The sequence below is a fragment of the Hippocampus bargibanti genome, linkage group LG03 (genome assembly GCF_051943395.1).
Source record: "Hippocampus bargibanti isolate YZ-2025 linkage group LG03, ASM5194339v1, whole genome shotgun sequence".
Lineage (NCBI taxonomy): Eukaryota > Metazoa > Chordata > Actinopteri > Syngnathiformes > Syngnathidae > Hippocampus > Hippocampus bargibanti.
Window position 1 is genome coordinate 15301709 of NC_142736.1, and position 22500 is coordinate 15324208.

Below are 22500 nucleotides of genomic sequence, written 5' to 3' on the forward strand. Positions count from 1 at the left end.
ACAGTCAGTTTAAAATATTTTATTTTCATCCTAAAACGCTTTGCTTTGTACTCTCAAGGGACATTTTTAGTCCAGTGAAGGAAGCGTATAACAGCCCTGAGCAGTTTGCTGCAACAGGCAGTTAAATATGGAACAGTAGCTCTTAATACTTTTATACATACTTAATATGTATACTTAAAAAATCTTAATCCGTTCAAAGTCTAGAAAACAACTTTTTAACTAGTTCATCGCATAAACCGGATAAAAACTTATTAATAGAGCAGGTCGTGTGTAAATTTGATAAAAACAAACTTTTATTTTCAAACAATATATTGTGCACCGTGACTGCAAACGACAACTGGGGCAAAGTCTTCAACCACAGATATTTACTGTAAATTAAGCAAGGTAGCATTTGTGGTCGGTACAACTTTTCAGAGTTGTCTGCCCTGTTGTCCGCTAACTTTTGTCATGACATTCAGACACTGTTCGTACTACAATTTGGACAAGTTCGGCGGGCCGGATTAAAAAGCCTAACGGGTATGTGAAAAAACAAAATCTAGGAGCTTCTGTGAAGGCACCCACTCAAATTACCTTTTTGTAGGATCTGGATGAGGAGTAATTTTGAATTAGAGGTCTATCTTGTTCTAACTATATAAACTAAATTATTTCAAGACTAAATTGGATTTTGACAAACATCTGGCGGAAATGATACGGGACAGTTGAGGGCTGCGGGGACATGGTGAGGACGACCAGAAGAATGGGGGATGGGGGGTCGCCGGTCTCTCTTGGTAAAAAGAGCAATAAATAGATTTCTTCACTCAGCGCCGTGTTCCAAATCCTATGACATTAGCTTTCATCACGTATATGAAAATTGCATGCTATTGGACCACAAGCTGTGGCTCTCACACCCCAGGACTCTTTAATGTGAAGGATTTCCTCTCACTAATGAATCTTTCTCTGGTGAGTGGAGCTTTGTAAATGTGTGAGTGAATCTTTCTCTGGTGAGTGGAGCTTTGTACATGTGTGAGAAGACTAGTTCATGAAAACCCTACTCTGGCAACCCTGTGAGATTAAAGGACAACCGACATGACTTTTTTGTTTCCTAACTGACATCAGAAAAACATTTTATAGCATCTAAGATACCCAAAACACGAAGTATGATATTTGTAGTCAAATGCAAAACACCAATAAAAATGACTTAAAGTGTTCAAAATCTGCAAAAAAAGAACCCGGAAGTGGCCAGTTTCAGAAGGTCCCGCCTCCTTCTTCGTGGTGTCACCCCAAAACGTCTTGCCTTGCTGGATAATCAAAACAATGGCTTCAGATTCGGAGAATATGTTTTCTCGTTACTCATCCAGTTATGAATATGATTCAAATAGTTCTGAAAAGGAAAGCATACATGTTGGCAATCGATTAAAGAATTTATTCCGTGCCATTTTGAGGTAAGGAATTAATCAGCCCGTTTCCACAGGCTGATTAATTCCTTACACGAAGCTTTGTCGCCCTCTTCTACCTCTTTTTGGTGCAACACAAAGTTTTCAGACCAAACAAGTACAGCAAAATGCATTGACGTGATGGAAGGACTGCTACAATGTGTCCTTTTTTCGGTCAGGGGCGTTCCTTCAGTGACGTCACGTACGGACTCGTCACCAACTCAAAAACAAGACTTCCGGAATATTCAGTGCGAGTCTTAAAACGTAAAAAATAGCTATATGCGGTGGAATCTTTGTAAAATATGCTCAGTCGAAGTCATTTGAAGCCATTTTACAAATTATGGACACAACTTGTCCGGAGACGTCGGTTGTCCTTTGAGGGTCATTATTTGAACTCAAACAAGTAACACAGATTGGTATCACTTAGCACTTGAACAGACTACCTTGCCCTTATCCTCTTTGGATGGCAAAGGCTGAATCTACTCTGAAGTGTGCTTATGAAATACAAATATCTGGTGGCAAATTATCACTATGAAGGATTTTTATTTTTCACCAGACGTAATAAAAATCTCAATTCTGACAACAGTTTCTCTGGCGTGTCTACCTCTTTGTCAAACAACCCAACTCACATGTGGGGAATTTGTCTACCTCCTTGGCAGCAGTGAAGAAGGATGGTGACAGAATCATTGCCTGAAGTTGCGAAAGATCAAGAACACCACTTTTTTCCCCTTTATGATGCAGCAACTAACTGCATGTGTTTTACCGTGTTGGGAATACACTTAGTAAGGTTTCGTCTTTAAATAAAATACTGTATTTCTTTTCTTTTTTTTTCGCATTCTTTGTAGTTATATTACCGGTAATATTGGTGCATCTTTTTATTTTATTTTTTGATGCATAATGGTTGGATGAGTACTGACTTGGGGGAGACTCTTATGGTGCGTGAAAATTACAAAAAAAAAAAAACTGGTGTTGAATGAGCGAAGCTGTGGTGAGAGGCTAGACTGGACAATGAGTGAGTGTGTTATGTTTTGAGTGTGTTGTTTTTTGTAAGTCTATCATGTGAAATGATACAATAACATAAAATGACCAATATCATACACTCAGTCTTATTGCCTTTTTTCTTTGAGAGTTTAACCATTTTTAGTTGATTTTTTTTGTCTCTCAGTGCAGGTTCCGTTCCATTAGTTATGATTTTTAACAATATTTCAAAAGTAAATACAAATCGTGCACATAAAAAATAATTGGCAAAATAAAGTGTCCTCTTTTGAGATCAGAGTTATGAAAAATAATTCAGCTCATTTTAACGAAAAAGACACATCTTAAAATATCTATTTCATAATCAAACTGACGTTACCTACTGTTAATAATGACTTGTGCATCATTGTACTGAACTGAGATCAAGTGAGACACCGAAGATTTTTTGTTGCCCGAATACACATTTTAAATGCTCACATATGTCCCATAGAGAAAAACAATTTCCCAGTTGAGAACCATTGTTCTAATGCACCGGTCATGCCTCACCAAACTCATCACAAGTGAGGTAGGAGCCTTTTATCCTCTGGCTAATACAGAGGACACTTGACCTGACAGCCACCCATTCTTGATTTTGTTGACTTTAGTCATGCATCTTACAGAAACACTCTGAATATTTGATACAAAATGTTATATATTCTTCAGTAAAAGAGCAACATTTCTGGGGGTGAGCATTCTTTTGTGACCAAAATAGATGTGGAACAGTCTTATCCATAAACAGTGAAGGCAAATATGTACTGTTGTGAAGACATCATTTTAGAACAATTTTGCAGGGATTCCAATAAGGTCTGGCATACCTCTATACTTGAGGACAAAGTGAACAGATTGAGCACCCCGGTAATTTTTAAGCAAAGGATGACTCAGATTTATCAGACAGGCAGTCAAAGTGTACAACACTTAAAGGAGATAATGGCGACAAAGGAGTGAACATTTTCTCTTGCTGCTATTTGTAACACAAACGTAGAAACTGTAGTGCACAACCCGCTTTTTTGTGTCTTCATTTTGTAAAAAAAAAGGGGGGGGGGTGGTAAACTGAATCGGCCCATTCCATTTATGAGGTATTTAAATATGAGCACAAAAGCGCCACGAACATACGTTTGGTTTTCACAATGTCCCTGACACCGGAGAAGATGGTGAAACTGAGACATGATAAGGGAAAGAAATGAAAAAAAAAAAACATCTTCGTAGCATGTCAAATCTCTGAGGCCCCCATTGAGGGGACGCAAAGCAAATTGTGACTGCTTTGACGGGAGAAAAGCCACAAGACGGAATTGCTCACAAGAATCAAGGTAGATAAAGTACCGCAGTGCTGTGGCCAACCAGATGATTTCAAAGTGCTCGACGTGGCTGCTTTCTGAAAACAGAAAGAACGAAATCTCTGATTGGACATGACATGACTGCGTGGTACAGTGAAAGAAAAAAAAAAAAAAATATATATATATATAAAAAAATATATATATATATATATATATATATATATATATATATATATATATATATATATATATATATATATATATATATATATATATATATATATATATATATATATATATATATATATCCTCTGCTCTGATAGGTCCCTACTCTATGGTTGAGTGAGCAGTAGACTACTCCTCGTTTACATTAGCTCTGGTATCACCTCATTAGCACGTTGTAATGACCTAATAAGTTATAAGCACAGTCTAAATTAAACATGAAAGTACAACCGACATCGTTTTTTTGTTTCCTAACTGACATCCCAAAACACGCAGGCTGATAGTTTTAGTCAAATGCAAAACACCAATAAAAATGAGTTAAAGTCTCCAAAATCTACAAAAAATTGAGCTGCGAATTGGGCATTTTCAGAAAGTCCCGCCCCCAGTTCGTGACGTCACGTCAAGACGTCTTGCATTGCTCGAGAATCAAAACAATGGCTTCAGATGCTGAGAATATGCTTTCTTCTTACGCATCCAATTATGAATATGATTCAAATAGTTCTGAAGAGGAAAGTATAAATGTTTGCAATCGATTAAAGAAGGTTGTCCGGGTCATTTTGAGTGATCAAGACTGATGTGTAGCGTTACAAAAAATGCAGAAGATGGCACCAGAGCTCCGTTGGAAATTGGTTGATTCTTCACCTTGGAATTTTTGTCAGCGAATATCTAATAGTTGTCTCGGTGTAACATACAACGATTCACCATTGCGTTATTTATGTGTTTTCCTTCTAATTTCGCCATCAACACGGATCAACACGAAGTTTTCAGACCAAACAAAGTACCGCAAAATGCATTGAGGTGATGCAAGGTATGTCCTTTCCCGCTCAGGGGCGTTCCTTCAGTGACGTAGGGTGAGGACTCGTCACCAACTCAAAAACAAGACTTCTGGAATATTCAGCGTGAGTCTTAAAACGTAAAATATAGTAATATGCGGTGGAATCTTTGTAAAATACGCTCAGTAGAAGTCATTTGAAGCAATTTTACGAATTATGGACACAACTTGTCCGGAGACGTCGGTTGTTCTTTAAACCACTATCGATGAAAAGGTTTCTTCAGCCGTCATCTGTACTTTTGTACAGATGTACAAAAAGTACAGATGACGGCTGAAGAAACCTTCTCATCGATGGACCACTCCTGTACGACTGAGAGCTTACACAGACATATTTAAACCACGATGGCAATTTAGTGAAGGGATTTGCTTATGAAAATTGCTTATATTATTCCTCTTTTAGACCATTTATTTTCTTTAGCTTGGATTTTAACCTCACTGTCTGTAATCAAGAGACTAAAATTTATTATTGTGCATCATGACATGCATACATTTATGGAATTTATTTAAAATAACAATTAGAATTCAGTTATAATGGTCCCCTTATTTTTTGACTGGATGGAGAGACATTTTTGACTTTTTAATTCAGAGGCAAAAATGAGTACCATATTTTTTGGATTATGCATCGGATTATAGGTCGGATTATAGGTCGCACCAGCCTAAAAATGCATAATTAAGAAGAAAAAAACATATATAGGTCGCACTGGAGGATAAGTCGCATTTTTGGGGAAAATGTATTTGATAAAATACAACACCAAACAACATACATGTCATCTTGAAAAGCAATTTAAAATAAATTAATTACGTTAAAATAAAATTGAACATCAGGCTCTGTTTCACTTCTTTTTTTTCCAACATAACACTGCAGCTCTCGCTCTACGCAACTCCGATGGACACACCTCCTTTTTGGTATCCCAGAACACTCTTTTACAAGAGTTATTCAGATAACTCTAGCAAAAGGAACATGCTAACAAGTTTACCAAAATATCAGGTTTTACTCCAAATCACCAAATCCAAGGAAATCTTCATCCTCAGTGTGTCATGATCTGGTTGGCGACCAACGGGGGGCGCTGTCGGCCCCGCCTGCACCTGCACAGGTGCTGGTCGTCCCGATCAGATTGGCGACCAACGTGTAGCGACGTCAGCCCTGCCGGCAGCCTCGCAGGTGCTGGTCGTTATAATCACTGTCACTTAAAATGACACCCGGCACGACCATCCGGTGTCGGTTCATTGTTTGTTTGCTGCTTGGTTGCAGCATGCATCGTGTACGTGTTTGTTTAACTTTGGCGGCCTTTTACTTTTGGTCTTCTTTTGCTACTTTGTTTGTTTTGCTGTTTTGATGTTTTACATTTTGTTCCTGCTGACCTTATTTTAATACAATTTGTCAAACAACCTCCTACTCACTCCTGCCTGCTTTTTGGGATCCGCACCCGCCATCACCACCTTGCAAACCGTGACACAGTGTCACTTTTAAATAACTCCCCCAACTCGGCAGGTAGACAAGGCACTATTCCTCTTCTCTGCGCTCTTGCGGTTTAATGTGAAAATAGCATGTGAAATAATACATACAGTAATAAAAAAAAGCATATATAAGCCGATTTATAAGTCGCACCCCCGACCAAACTATGAAAAAAACTGTGATTTATAATCCGAAAAATACGGTAGTAGCTTGCTAACACTTCATTGTATTTCTATCAATATCTGAACACTGTGGAGAATCTAACACAATTGCATATGGCAGGGACGAGGGACGTTTGCTGATTAATTTTAAAAAGGGTACATGATTTCAAATCATTTTTAGGCATTCAAATTCAAGACGGTGTCAGACACAAAACACACAGAATAAAGCGTTAATATACAACCGTATTATTGCAGATGGTATCACTGCCATAAAGATGCCGGTGTATAGGTTCTACAGTAGTTGCAAATTCGATTCAATAAATTCAGGAGACTGTAACTGAAAACGACAAGCTTTTTCAGCAGTTTGGCTTTCTTCCTAAAAACGTAAGGCCGTCAATTCCAAGAAACAACAGTACATGTTGGTCTTTGTTACATTGTCACACACATTGACAATCTTCATGACACATACTGTTGTTTCAAGGACGGCAGAGAATCAGTCTTCCGTAGGCATGCGGTAAGATATTACCGGACCGAATTTGACAACAAAAGTCCTTCTTTTTGATAAGCATTAAACCTGATGGCACTGAACAAAATAGTGAATTACCTTGGCATGAGGCTGTTGAAAGGTGACTCGGGAGCTGTTGATTGGTGATGAGTATCTGTACAAATGGGAGGGGGAGGTAGGAAATCTGCTGCTGGGCTGGTGATGAAGGACAGCTGAGAAGCAGATGTGAACTGTGTCCTTTAGAGCCTTCATCTGAGACTCCTGTATCCAAAAGAGATTAGACATTCCTCCCAGTTTCTCAGAGTGTCTTTTTTTGTCATCCATACACTTGACAAATTGATTTTATGAGATGACAAGCTTCAAACGAGGGGTCTGCAACCTTTTTATTTTTGACCTGATATCTACTTTTCAAGCAGCCGCCCTCCTGCTATTGACTGATTCAGGGTCAACACACATTTTCCAGCTTGCAGGAACTAACCGCATGACACTTTATATTTGCCATTTGGTTCATGATATAGTGGATCACGTGTTATTTGTGGGGGGTAGGGACCAAAATATCAATAACAATAAAAAAAGAAGAAAAAGGGTGCCCCTTCCTGCCACTGCACGCAAAGAAATATGGTGTTTAGTGAATCAGATAACGAAACACATGTCCACAGTGTATTCCTTTAAGACCTATTGAGTGAACCCCTGAACTGGTCGCCAGTCAATCACAGGCCACATTTCGAGACAAACAACCGTACACACCCATATTCACGTGGGAACTTGTATCATTTCACATGATTTCACAAGTGGGAACTACTTCAGTCTCTACTTACACATGAAACACTCAAAAACATTTTTCTTACACTTGATGACATGTAATATGTTATCCTAAAGTAAGAACTGTGAATTTGAGGACACATTTCAAGATCCTTGAAATACAACAGGCCTACTTTAAAAGAAAGGACTTACCTTGTCGAGAGCAGTCTTCTCTAATTCTTCCTTGGCTACGGTTAACTTGTGTTCCAAATCCATTAGCTGCTGTCCCTAGAAAAAGTCAAGTTCTGAATCAAAAGGCCTTTTCAGCAGCTTTTTGCCATAACGCTGTTAAAACCAAGTCAACGGTGTGGTTTTGAATTCATTCACTTACAAAAAATACAGAAATGCACACACTATACAAGTAAAACTCCCATGAAAAAAAAATAATTTTATTCACTATGAGCAATTTCGTATTTCACAATTTTTGGTGTTTTCATCCGACCACATTCACTGGCTGACCAAGTAAACAAAAGTCTCACCCTGCTTCAAACGCTCCACCATTATCCAAATCCATAAACTTGCAGAAAGTGAGATAACCCCTGTTACCGTGAAGTCTTTCCAACATCTGTTGCATCTAAAGTGTATCACTGGACCACAGCTAGACCCCTGCAATTTTCCTAGTGAACAAACAGGTCGTTGGACAACACAGTCAATAGGGGGTTGCATTTCATACTGGAATTCCTTGACAGTGCAGAGATCTACGGCTCCAAGCGATTCTGGCTCAGCGTGCCAACCCACACCATCAGCACTGGGAAAGATATTTCTATTCCCTCAACACCAGGGGTTGGGAACCTATAGCATTTGTGAGCCATACATGGCTTTTTTGATGATTGCATCTAAAAAACAAAACATTTGCTTGTTTGATCCATCCATGAGTCATCGATGAAAAGGTTTCTTCAGCCGTCATCTGTACTTCTTTGAAGTTTCGCTTCTTATTCAAGAGGCTTCGTCAGTGAACTAAAATGTAATTTGCTGGTAGCTTTGGATATATATATATATATATATATATACAGATAAGCGGCTGGATAGCTCAGTTGATAAGGCATCGGTTTGGCATATGGGAGACGAGGGTTCGAATCCCACTTGTGGCAGAGAAAATGAGCAGAAATGAGCACAATGACATCATCCAGTGTGGGTCCTTGGGCAAGACCCTTCACGCTAATGCCTACCTCATACAATGACGAGAGACAATAAATGGAATGAGATGCCGGCTCAGACGTCGCCCGGCCAAACAAGGTCTGCGTCAGGTGCTGGGGAACCAGAGCACCCTGATGAAAAATGGGCTACTGGAACAAAGCGGAGATGGACGAGATGCGATAACATGGCTCTGTTGGAATGCTACTACTCAAGCAACCCTAGTCAGAGGGGTTACATGCGGAGAATGGGGGCTGAATGGTTACTTCGAAACCCACAGTCACGGTTGACCACGAAACAACTAGTAGCTCAGTGTTCCAATATCCACAAACGGCAATTGCTATCACAACTTGAGATTGATGAGGTACAACACAAATTCCGAGGTGAAGGGCCCCAGGCTGCCACATCACAGGAAGAGGTTCATCCAGAGATTGGGAGGCAAGCCCCAATGAATAATGAGATTGGGAAGCCAGCCCCAATAAATGAAATGCTGAGCGAGGCAGCAAATGACCTGAGAGATAAGATCATGGCAAGAATGAAAACTGGGCAACGAAGGCACCGATTACAACGGCTATGTGAAGTACCACCTGAAAGTCTCATGGAAACTGTGAATGCAGCACTGAGAACGATCCCGACCGGAACGATCACGGAAACCAATGAGCTGATATACACCTCAGCATCAGTGATCCTAGACATGCTTGGCTACAAGAGCAACCATGAGAGCCACGAGATTCATCACCCACCATGGAAAAGACGGTTGGAGGCCAAGATCAAGGCGGCTCGGAAAGATGTGAGTCAATTGACGGAGACCCAGAGAGGTGTGAATAAAAGGCCAATACCCAAGAGGTACATGCAGATAACCATACCTGAAGCACTCGAAACTGCCAAACAAAGGCTCCAGGCCTTGGCCAGTCGCCTAAAGAGGTACACGAAAGAGAATGAGGCCAGAAGAATAAACAGGCTGTTCGCAACACAACCTGCGAAAGTGTACGCTCAGTGGCAGGGTTGTAACAGCAGAGCAGACCATCCAAGGCTGGAAACTGAAAGATACTGGAAAGGCATATGGGAGAAGGAGGTCGCACATAACAGCAGTGCACAATGGCTGGTGACTCTGAAAGAGGAGCACAGCAACCTCCCTGAACAGAACCCAGTTACCATCACAGCGGCAGATATACAAGGAAGAGTCTCAGGTATGAAAAACTGGACGGCACCAGGCCCGGATATGGGCCACACCTACTGGCTAAAGAAACTCACAGCTCTCCACGAGCGCCTAGCAGCACAAATGAACCAGCTGCTGATGGATGGGACTCACCCAGGATGGCTAACCGAAGGGCGAACAATCCTGATCATGAAGGATTCCTCAAAGGGTGCAGTTCCTTCCAACTATCGGCCAATAACCTGTCTCTCCACAACATGGAAGCTCATGTCAGGCATCATTGCGGCTAAGATAAGTGGACACATGGATCAATACATGAGCAAAGCACAGAAAGGCATTAGTAGAGATACTAGAGGTGCCAAACATCAGCTGCTGGTTGACAGAACAGTCGCTCAAGACTGCAGGTCCCGACATACCAACCTGTGCACAGCCTGGATTGATTACAAGAAAGCATATGACTCGATGCCACACACATGGATCAATGAATGCTTGGAGTTGTATAAGGTCAACAGGACCCTGAGAGCCTTCGTTGCAAACTCGATGAGGATGTGGAAAACCACACTTGAAGCCAATGGCAAGCCACTAACGCAAGTGTCCATCAAATGTGGCATATACCAAGGTGATGCACTCTCCCCACTGCTGTTCTGCATAGGACTGAACCCCCTCAGCCAGATAATCGCCAAGACAGGCTATGGATACCGCCTCAGAAATGGAGCTACGATCAGTCACCTCCTCTACATGGATGACATCAAGCTGTATGCTAAGAGCGAAAGGGACATAGACTCCCTGATACACACAACCAGGATCTACAGCAGTGATATCGGAATGTCATTCGGGCTGGAGAAATGTAGTCGGATGGTGACTAAGAGGGGCAAGGTAGTCCACACTGAAGGGGTCTCACTCACTGAAGGAACAATAGCAGACATTGAAAACAGCTACAAGTACCTCGGTATACCACAGGCCAATGGCAACCTCGAATTAGCAACAAGGAAAGCGGCTACGACCAAATACCTCCAGCGGGTGAGGCAAGTCCTCAGAAGCCAGCTCAATGGCAAGAACAAGACCCGGGCAATAAACAGCTATGCCCTGCCAGTGATCAGATACCCTGCAGGAATAATAAGGTGGCCAAAGGAAGAGATTCAGACCACGGATGTTAAGACCCGAAAACTCCTCACCATGCACGGAGGGTTCCATCCCAAGTCCAGCACCCTGAGACTGTACACAAGCCGTAAGGACGGAGGCCGGGGACTAGTGAGTGTGAGAGCCACTGTCCAGGATGAAACATCCAAGCTCCATGAATACATCAAAGAGAAGGCTCCAACGGATGATGTACTCAGAGAATGTCTCAGTCAATGGGGAACAGAGGATGAGCTGCTGGAAGAGGGACAATCATGGGAGGAAAAGCCCTTACACGGGATGTACCACCGAACCATAGCAGAAGTGGCTGATCTCAAGAAGTCCTATCAGTGGCTAGAGAGGGCTGGCCTAAAGGACAGCACAGAGACACTCATCCTGGCTGCCCAAGAGCAGGCCCTGAACACCAGAGCCATAGAGGCAGGGATATACCACACCAGACAAGACCCAAGGTGTAGGTTGTGCAAAGAGGCACCTGAGACAATCCAACACGTAACTGCAGGGTGTAAGATGCTGGCAGGGAAAGCCTACATGGAGCGCCATAACCAGGTGGCTGGCATAGTCTACCGAAACATCTGTGCGGAGTATGGACTGGAAACCCCAAGGTCAAAATGGGAAACACCTCCCAAGGTGGTGGAGAATGACCGAGCAAAAATCCTGTGGGACTTCCAGATACAGACTGACAAGATGGTAATGGCCAACCAACCAGATATCGTGGTCATAGATAAAGGGGAAAGGAAAGCCGTTGTCGTGGATGTAGCGGTCCCGAGTGATGGGAACATCAGAAAGAAGGAACATGAGAAAATCGAGAAATACCAAGGGCTCAGAGAGGAGCTGGAGAGAGCCTGGAAGGTAAAGGTGACAGTCGTGCCTGTGGTGGTCGGAGCACTTGGGGCAGTGACCCCCAAACTCGACGAGTGGTTGCAACAGATCCCGGGAACAACATCGGATATCTCGGTCCAGAAAAGCGCAGTGCTGGGAACAGCACGGATACTGCGCAGAACCCTCAAGCTTCCTGGCCTCTGGTAGAGGACCCGAGCTGAAATGGGGACAGACACCACCCATGGTGGGTGAGACGAGGATTTTTTTTTTTTTATATATATATATATATATATATATATATATATATATATATATATATATATTTTATTATATATATATATATATATATATATATATATATATATATATATATATATATATATATATATATATATACATACAGTAAAGTCTCGTTATATCGATACAGGTTATATCGATAGTACTGCTTATTAGGAAGCTCTTTCTATGAACGCAAGGAGAAAATTTACATGCCGCAGGATCGGATATATCGATAGTCTGGTTATATCGATATTTTTTCCGAATCCCGAGAATATCGATATAACGAGACTTTACTGTATATACACATCTATCTATCTATCTATCTATCTATCTATCTATCTATCTATCTATCTATCTATCTATCTATCTATCTATCTATCTATCTATCTATCTATCTATCTCTCTCTATTATATATATATATATATATATATATATATACACACGACTGTCCAATTGGGTTTTGTATGAATTATTCTATTAAACAATCTCTGGGTTAGGAACATGCAACAGGGCGACTAAGCATTCAAATGGCATGGCTCATCTGTCAAATATGCCCCCCTCCTCCAAGAGTTACATTTGTGTGGAATCTTGTAGAAAATATCACAGGAGCAAATAAAACATAGACATATTCCCTGATACTAATGTTATTTGAACAATATTGATAACAAACAGGAAAACAAGATTGCCATATTTCAGAGTAGCCTCTGACACTATATTTTTGCTGTCAGAATACTGGCAGAGAACTTTTTAATATGATTCTGCAAATGGGAAAACACAAAATGTGTCTACATCTTATCACAAAAGATAATACAATACAGAGACGGAATGTTACACTGTACAGTGAGACTTCAACTTACGAACACCTTATCTTACGAACTTTTCGTCTTACGAACGTCAAATTTATGAAAATTAAACCTTATAATAAGCACTATTTTTATAATATACACCCACCAAACACCAAAGCACACGACCTTCGGATCTGGCGGAATGATCTTCGGCGGAAGCACACGACCGAACAGCGCTCCAGCCAGCGCTACTTTCCACACCCCCTCTCTCTGAATTCACATGTCAATCGCCTCCGAGGAGCTTTTTGCAGATAATTTTACTATTATGGGACCGGAAAATAAACACCACAGGCTCGTGTTCAGCCTCAGTTCAAATGTGGTGCGTTACTATGAATAAATTGAAGAAACTACCAGCCGTACACGTCTACTCTGCTCTGTTTATTTGTCATCCAAGACTTGGGGTGCGTTCAGGTTCGAGAATAGCGCACGACTTCTTAAGACTCTAGGCCAGGTATGGGCAAACTACGGCCCGCGGGCCACATATTGCCCGTTAGGCTTTTTAATTCGGCCCGCCGGACTTGTCCAAATTATAGTAAAAACAATGTCTGAAAATCGTGACAAAAAGGTAGTGGACAAAAGGGCAGACAACTCTTAAAAGTTGCCTGCCCCATTTTTCACAACTTGAAACAGATAAGACCAGCAATCACATAAAAAAACATCGTGGCAAAGTATTAAGTTTTTTATATTAATTAAGGCGGTACCTACCACAAATGTTACCTTGGTTAATTTACAGTAAATGCCCAAGGCTGCAGATTTCGCTGCAGTAGTCATTTGTCACTATGGTGCACAATGCAATGTTTGCATTGCTTACTACAAGCCACTAAGCCCCTTTCATAACTTTCACGTACACTTTACAGTCACGGTTTGATATAAATTTACATATGTTGTTAGCTTCTTTTGAATCTTTGTTCTGGGCTGTGGTTCTGTGCATCTATTTTGGAAAATGATATGTAAATATTTCGTTTTGGAATAATATGTTTTGAATGTTGAAAGTGATTCAATTTTTCAATAAATGTTGATTTCTTAACTTTGCACCTTCAATTCAAACTTAAAAACAGACGCAATCTAATCAGCAATAAAATCAGATGCGATAAATCACAGTGCATATGTTATTTGAATCTATTTCCATTTCCTCCTCCCAGTATCTGCGAAATAGTCTGTAAATGCCATATCTTGCATATTCCTTGAGACAAACTTATTAATTGATCCGGGATATTTTTCACATTTGAAAGACAGTTAATAAATTGGGTTGTAGTGCTCTTACTGTGCTAGGAGGTTTGTACACACTACATTTAAAGGACAACCGGCACCATTTTTTTTGTTTCCTACTGACATCAGAAAAACGTTGTATAGCATCTAAAATACCCAAAACACACAGGCTGATATTTTTAGTCAAATGACAAACACCAATAAAAATGACTTCAAAATGAATCCAGAAATGGCCAGTTTCAGAAGGTCCCACCCTCTTGTTCGTGACGTCACGCCAAGATGTCTTGCCTTGCTCGAGAATCAAAACAATGGCTTCAGATTCGGAGAAGCTGCTTTCTTGTTAGTCATCCAGTTATGAGTATGATTCAAATAGTTCTGAAGACGAAAGCATAAATGTTTGCAATTGATTAAAAGAGTCCTCCCATATCAATTCGAGCCATCAATGACAGCAATGTAGCGTCCCAGAAAATGCAGAAGATGGCGCCCAAGCTCCATTGGAAATGGGCTGATTTGTCAGCTGGGAATTTGTGTCAGTGAATATCAAATAGTGTCATGGTGCAACACACGATTCGCCATCGCGTTATTTATGTCTTTTCCTTCTAATTTCGCCATCAACACGGATCAACACGAAATTTTCAGACTAAACAAAGTACCGCAAAATGCATTGTGTGTCGCTTTCTCGGTCAGGGGCGGTCCAAACGTGACGTCACATGGGGATCGTCATCAACTCGAAAACAATACTTCAGGAATATTCAGCGCAAGTCTTAAAACGTAAACTATAGCTATATGCTGTGGAATCTTTGTAAAATATGCTCAGTCGAAGTCATTTGAAGTGACATATAGACATAACTTGTCCGGAGGCGTCAGTTGTCCTTTAATGCTATAAGTTTAGTATTTACGGCCCAAACACTCCTGCTCCTGGCCCGGCCCCTCTGTCAAATTTTAGAACCCAATGCGGCCCGCAAGTCAAAAAGTTTGCCCACCCCTGTTCTAGGCTGTTTGGAAAGCATTGTCTAACTGAAGGAGCAGGGACGAACACTTGCTAACGTTTCTGTGTTGCTACACTTGAACGCACCCCCTGTCAAGATGCGGTAGAAGTGATTGTGATTGGCTAAAGGGTAGAGTCATGTGTCATGGTAAGCCAATCAGAGCTATTGTTTTCACACACACCGGAACAGCGTGTCAGTAGTCACGCTAAATTGTCACGTGCGAGTTGACAGCTGGGGTGACGCCGCCGCTCGCGACACTTTCAATTTCATTTCATTACAACGAGTCACTATCACCTCACCAGTGACATGATTACGACGAATGTACATCGCTGTGTCTTGTGCTGGCAAATACAACAGTTTGCTTTGCACGAGGTGATTGTTAGACGCGATCGCGTACGTTTGTTGCTTTCTGGTTTCCGATCGCGAGTGTGCCATTTTATTCGCCCCGCCCGCCTTCTTTTGTCGCGTATTATTCCGCGTCCGTGGAATCATCGGACTTGCGCCTTTTGTTGTAATAAAATCTCTGCCAGCACCTACGGGACTCGAAGTGAATGCAGATGACATCGAGGAGCTTGTTGCTGACCATAATGAGGTCATCAACACAGAGAATTTGATTTGCCTTCAAAAGGACAAGCAGAAGCAGGCCATTCAGCAGTTGACGTGCAGGCTTTTATTGAACAGTTCCATCCAGAAAAGGCTATGAGAATCATCAACATGATGAATGATAATGTGATGCCTCAGTTTCGTAAGACCTTACAAGTCAGAAAGCAACAGGTGTCAATTAAGAGCCATCAATGACCATCACAAATGTAAATAAAGTGACTTTATTATACAGTGCAGTGTATTTCTTTCATTACAATACAATAGCACATTTATTATACATAGGATAAGGTAGATTGTGTGTAGTTTTAAGGCTTATTTAGTTGAAAAGTATACTTTATGGAAACCTGGGAACGGATTATTCCCATTTTAATGGTTTCCTATGGGATTTTTTTTTGAGATACACACTTTTCGCCTTACACACTCTGTCTGGGAGCCAATTAAGTTCGTAAGTTGAGGTCTCACTGTATGTCCGATGAAACAGCACAAATCAAATGTGCTAAATAACGAGTCCAGTTTGGATTGGCTAGTAAATAACAGACAATTCCAGACTGCTCTCCCAGTTACTTCTAAAGGGCAACAGAAGATTGTGTGCAGGTACGCATGCGACTCTGTTGCATTTCAGAATCAGAATCAGAATCAGAATCAGAATCATCTTTATTGCCAAGTATGTAGGACACACAAGGAATTTGTTTCCGGTAGAACACGCTGCACTAGTATCGTTGTCAAAAAAACTGCTAAGTGGCACTATACAGTTCCATTTTGGCTACTGTTGAAAGAGTTCAAAGAGTTAATGGCTTGGGGGAAGAAGCTGTTTAAATGTCTGCTGGATTTGGTGCGCATGGATCGGTAGCGCCTGCCTGAGGGGAGTAGCTGTAAAAGGTGGTGGGCAGGGTGCGGAGGGTCCAGTAGGATTTTCCGCGCCCTAGTTTGGATTCTTGCAGTGTGCAAGGCCATTACCGCCATTGCTTCGTGCATCATCAGCAGATAGTCCTCTGAGGACTGCAAGCATACGGTGACTGACCCAGAAATGCTGACTTTCAGGGTCACTGACTCAAAGCTGCATATTTATGTGTCAGTCCATTATGGAGGTGTGAGGTCAGTGAGGTACAAGCCATTTCGCTAGATGAGGCATGCGACTACATAGAGCCACCATTCTTCTTTCATATTTGTGTGCCAGTGGCAAAACAGCCCTGAGGTAAAGTTGAAAGAGGTCTTGTAGAGTAGAGGCTCTTCTGCTATACATCACAGGGCTCCCAGTTTCTCTCAAGGCTCTCTTATATACAATGTTCATTGTTATAACACAGAAAACAAGTCAAGATAAACTTGCCTGGTTATTGTGTTTGCAATTTTATGTGCAATGTGGTGATTATTTTATTGCTTGAACAGTTAAACGAAAAATCCTGTTTTTTTTTTGGATTTCAGATATTTTGAGAAACTGAAGCCATGTCCGGAGGCTAGCTCGCGTTGAACACATTTGTTCAATGATAAGATTCTCTTACAAATAATCCAAAAAGTTTGCCAACTGTTGGTTGCATGTAGAACTTAGAAAAAAAAGGTTGTATTGATCATAACTTTTTCATTTATCGTGTTATACTCCACCTTGTCTCAAATTGTGGAATAGTTCATATGCTATTGTCCACATCTATAACTATATTGAACATAAAGATGGTGACCTCCTCAAAGTATCTGGGTGTTATTCTCAATCATAAACTGGACTGGACTACAAACACGGATGCCCTAATAAAAATTCAGGAAACTTTTGGGGTTCAGGGGTCACTCCTGAAGACTGTCTATGACTCGGTGGTTGCTTCAGCCATCCACTATGGAATTGTCTGCTGGTCAGGCAGCATCACCACCCGGGACAGAAAAAGATTGGAGTGCCTGGTCAATAGGGCCAGTTCTGTCCTGGGCTGCTCGCTGGACTCTCTGGAGGAGGTGACGGACGCTGGCTAAACTAAAAGTTATGATGGACAGCCCCTCCCAACTCCTCTTGCCCACCTTGACAGCATTGGGTAGCTCCTTCAGCCAGAGACTGTTACATTTGCACTGCAAGAAGGAGAGGTATCGCCGCTTGTTCCTACTGGCTGATGTTACAGATATCAATATGCTTTTGTTATACTTGCACTATGTACATTTTTAAACATTTACAGTTACAGTATACACCCCAGTCGTCTGATTTTTTTTAAAATCATGCTTAGAATATCTTTTTTTTATCTTTTCACCCCCCTACGCCCTTTCAAATTGTTGCTGTGGACTCCAAATGTCCCCATTGTGAGACTATTAAAGGCATTCTAATTCTGATTCTGATTTTATTTTGTACACTCATTTTGCCATTATGGTTTCGCAATTTTAATTTGTTTCAGGCCTAGACTACCATGACATGATATGATATGAGAGGTAATGAGCAAGCAAATGCGATCCTAAACGCACACCTAAGCAAGCTTGTAATCATCTCTGCAACTGAGTAACATTGATCGCCACACTGCTTAAATGTTCCTCACTGACTTAAATTATATTCAAATGTTTTTTTTGCGGCTTAATTTTGCCTTAAGGACAACCGACGCCTCCGGACAAGTTGTGTCCATAATTTGTAAAATCACTTCAAATGACTTCTACTGAGCGTATTTTACAAAGATCCCACCGCATATAGCTATATTTTACGTTTTAAAAGTCGCGATGAATATTCAGGAAGTCTCGTTTTTGAGTTGACCCCCACGTGATGTCACGTTTGGAATGCCCCTGACCGAGAAAGCGACACACAATGCATTTTGGGTACTTTGTTTGGAACTCTGGGAAAGAGTAGTTGAAGCTAGACTAAAAGCAGAAGTGAACATTTGTGAGCACCAGTATGACTTCATGCCAAAAAAGAGTACGACAGATGCAGTGTTTGCTTTAAGAATACTGATAGAGAAGTACAGAGAAGGTCAGGAGGAATTGCATTGTGTCTTTGAAGATCTGGAGAAAGCGTATGAGAGAAGAGCTGTGGCATTGCATGAGGAAGTATGGAGTGACGGAAAAGTATGTCAGAGCGGTGCAAGACATGTATAATGACTGTAAGACAGTCGTGAGGTGTGCTGTCAGTGTGACTGAGGAATTCAAGGTGGAGGTGGGACTCCACCAGAAGTCAGCTCTGAGCCCCTTCTTGTTTGCTATGGTGATGGACAGGCGGACAGACGATGTTAGACAAGAATCTCCTTGGACCATGATGCTTGCAGATTACATTGTGATCTGTAGAGAGAACAGGGAACAGGTGGTGGAGAAACTAGAGATGTGGAGATATGCCCTGGAAAGGAGAGGAATGAAGATCAGTCGCAGCAAGACGGAATATATGTGTGTGAATGAGAGGGATCCAAGTGCAAGAGTGATGCTACAGGGAGAATAGATAAAGAAGGTGGAGGATTTTAAGTACTTGGGGTCAACTGTACAGAGCAATGGAGAGTGTGGAAAATAGGTGAAGAAGCGTGTCCAGGCAGGCTGGAGCGGCTGGAGAAAAATGTCAGGTGTGATGTGTGATAGAAGGGTTTCAGCTAGGATGAAAAGAAAAGTGTATAAAACAGTGGTGAGACCAGCCATGATGTTTGGACTGGAGACAGTGCCACTGAAGAAAAGACAGGAAGCAGAGCTGGAGGTAGCAGAGCTGAAGATGTTAAGGTTTTCTTTGGAAGTGACCAGGTTGGTTAGGATCAGGAATGCGTACATTAGGGGGACAACTCATATTAGAGGCTTTGGAGAGAAAGTCAGAGAAGCCAGACTGAGATGGTTTGGACATGTCCAGAGGAGAGAGACCGACTATATCGGGAGAAGGATGCTGACCCTTGAACTGCCAGGCAGGAGACCGAGAGGAAGGCCGAAGAGGAGGTTTATGGATGTGGTCAAAGAGGACATGAAGGTAGCTGGTGTGAGAGAAGAGGATGCACAAAACCGGGATAGATGGAGGACATTGATTCGCTGTGGCGACCCCTGAGGGGAAAAGCCGAAAGGAAAAGAAGAAGTTTGGTCTGAAAACTTCATGTTGATCCGTGTTGATGGCAAAATTAGAAGGACAACACATCAATAACGCGATGGTGAATCATTGTGTGTTGCACCAAGACTACTATTTGATAACAGCTGACACAAATTCCCAGCAGACAAATCAGCCCATTTCCAATGGAGCTTGGGCGCCATCTTCTGCATTTTCTGGGACACTACATTTCAGTCCCGATGCCTCAAAATGACACGGAATGACTTCTTTAATCGATCGCAAACATTAATGCTTTCCTCTTCAGAACTAGTTGAATCATATTCATAACTGGATGAGTAACGAGAAAGCATATTCTCCGAATCTGACAGTGATGGGCAGTCAGGGGAGGCAGCTGAGGCCTTGCCTCACGTCATCATGGAAATATCAAATGAAAAATTAAATTATAGTTATAGTTATATTTATTTAATGATTTGTACTTGAAAGTTCTTTTCCATTTAACCTCACCATTTTTGGAATTATTTTTTTTCAAAATCGCTGAATTTTCACATTTACCGTTCAAATACTAAGTAGAGACGAGCGGTGAGGCAGCAGCCGGCTGAGGCTCACCATGGATTGCACAATGACTATGCTAACTGTGCTGGCTTGCTCTACAGTGAGACTGCATTGATGTCCCTCTGCATATAGCTATTAAAGTTTAAAGTATTCAAACACTTTTAGTATATGAACTAAATGTCTTTAGTTTAGCTGGTGTATATAATGTAGAGCAGGGGTGCTCACACTTTTTCAGCATACGAGCTACCAAGACTACCAAGACAAAATGATCTACCCATGACAAAAATACAAAACATAATTATTTTCAAATGTTTTAAGGATTCTTTGTATGTACAATATATGTCGATGTACCTTGCATAACTGAATAAGCCAATATTGCACAACACACATAATAACTACATATACATAACATAATAAATAACTATTAACATTTTTTTTGTAATTACCTGAGTTTACTTTGATGACGTGGACTGAACTGAATCAGCCAGGGATGCTGACAGCCAGCCTCAAGCACATTTCCAAATGTTCATCATTCATGGTGGAACGGTATTTGGACTTAATGATCTTCATGTAGGAAAAGGCTGACTCACATAAATAAGTGGAGCCGAATAATGCAGTCAAGGAGGTAGCACATTTCCTTAAGTTGGGGTACTTTTCCTGTGTTAGTAAGTTACAGAACTGTCCAAGTCTCTGAACAAGGTGTCAGCTGCTTCAACGAATGCTTCTTTTACCATCTCTCCGTCTTGGAAGGACTTATTGTTTTTAACGATGGCGTGACTCAACCGGGACGATGCTTCGGTGGCGGCTTTCGCTTTTGAAGTATGTTGAGTCAAAAATGACTGCTGTCCGGACAACTGGGATTTTAGTTCGTCCACCGTTCTCTTTCTCAGCTGGCTTTTCGGCGGGAAGTCAATGTTGTATTTTCCATAAACAGTCGGAAAATGCCGCTCCACATTTTCTCATTCGTATGAAAGTAATATGTTTTGCCCCCTTACTAGGTCCCGCTTTCTCATTCATTTTGATCACCATATGTTTTAGAAAGGGCTTAAAATCTGAGGTAATTCGCTGACTAGCTTGTAAATTTTGCTGCATTTAGCGCCGTTGTTTACGCATGCACGGCGACCTAAAGGTAAAAATTCAGTTCTGAATGGTTGCCCCGTATGTCAATCAAGTGACGGGACGTTTGATAGGCTGACAAATGTTTTTTTTACTGTCACGCTGCGATCGACCAGTACTACCTCCGCGATCGACCAGTAGATCGCGATCGACGTAATGAGCACCCCTGATGTAGAGTCACTTTATATTGTAAATACTATAGTACAGTGTTTATTTTATTTTATTTTTATCAAAACTGTATGTGCATAGGTGAGGCACGCAGTTCTCCTGCCTCATGACAGGGGGTGCTGGTGATTACAGATTCTTCTTGCGCCTCCTCGGCTGCAGAATAATATAATTAGTGAGAGCAAGCTACAGTAACTGTTAGCAAGTTAAGTGCAACCATCCAGTCATTTTTTTCGTGTTGCTTGGCCTTATTTTCAGAATGGAGGATTACATATCTAAATTGAAAGAAATAGAGAGACTTTTAAAACTATCGATGCCTTTCTTCAGAAGGAGTGGCGCATGGACTTCATTTATAAGTAAATGTAACATGAAAAGCAAGTTTTTTGAATTATTTTTTTCTATGCTACAGTTTATATAAAGAATGCTGACATGACATTTTAAACAAAACACGCTAACTGTTGCCAATCAAATGGTGAGTAAGCTACTCTGTGGAGTTCATGTTTGTAAATCTGATTATGATGACGTCAGTGACTCACCAGCGATGAACCTCACCGCACATCACTGAAATCTGAAGCCATTGCTTAGATTCTCGAGAAAGGCAAGACATCTTGGCGTGACGTCACGAACAAGGGGGCGGGACCTTCTGAAACTGTCCATTTCCGGGTTCATTTTGAAGTATTTTTTGGACACTTTAAGTCATTTTTATTTGTGTTTTTCATTTGACTAAAAATATCAGCCTGCATGTTTTGGGTATTATAGATGCTGTAAAACATTTTTCTGATGTCAATTAGGAAACAAAAAAAATATGGTGTCGGTTGTCCTTTAAACCAGATGGCTAGCATAGAACTGCTTTGTTG

The 22500-nt window shown here is 41.3% G+C and overlaps 1 protein-coding gene across 5 annotated transcripts in view; it reads right to left on the reverse strand.

The window, feature by feature from the left end:
* Positions 1-22500, reverse strand: part of LOC148900454 (leucine zipper protein 2-like) — a 160011-nt gene that overhangs the window by 19363 nt on the left and 118148 nt on the right. For 2 of the 5 annotated variants that reach the window (XM_088992199.1, XM_088992204.1), the window contains exons 8-10: positions 7831-7905; positions 6976-7137; positions 3724-3798 (exon numbers count right to left, since the gene is read on the reverse strand). In XM_088992199.1, the coding sequence (XP_088848325.1) occupies positions 3724-3798; positions 6976-7137; positions 7831-7905 (312 nt within the window). The remainder of the gene's footprint in view (positions 1-3723; positions 3799-6975; positions 7138-7830; positions 7906-22500) is intronic. The other 3 variants (XM_088992200.1, XM_088992205.1, XM_088992203.1) reach the window with 2 other exon arrangements.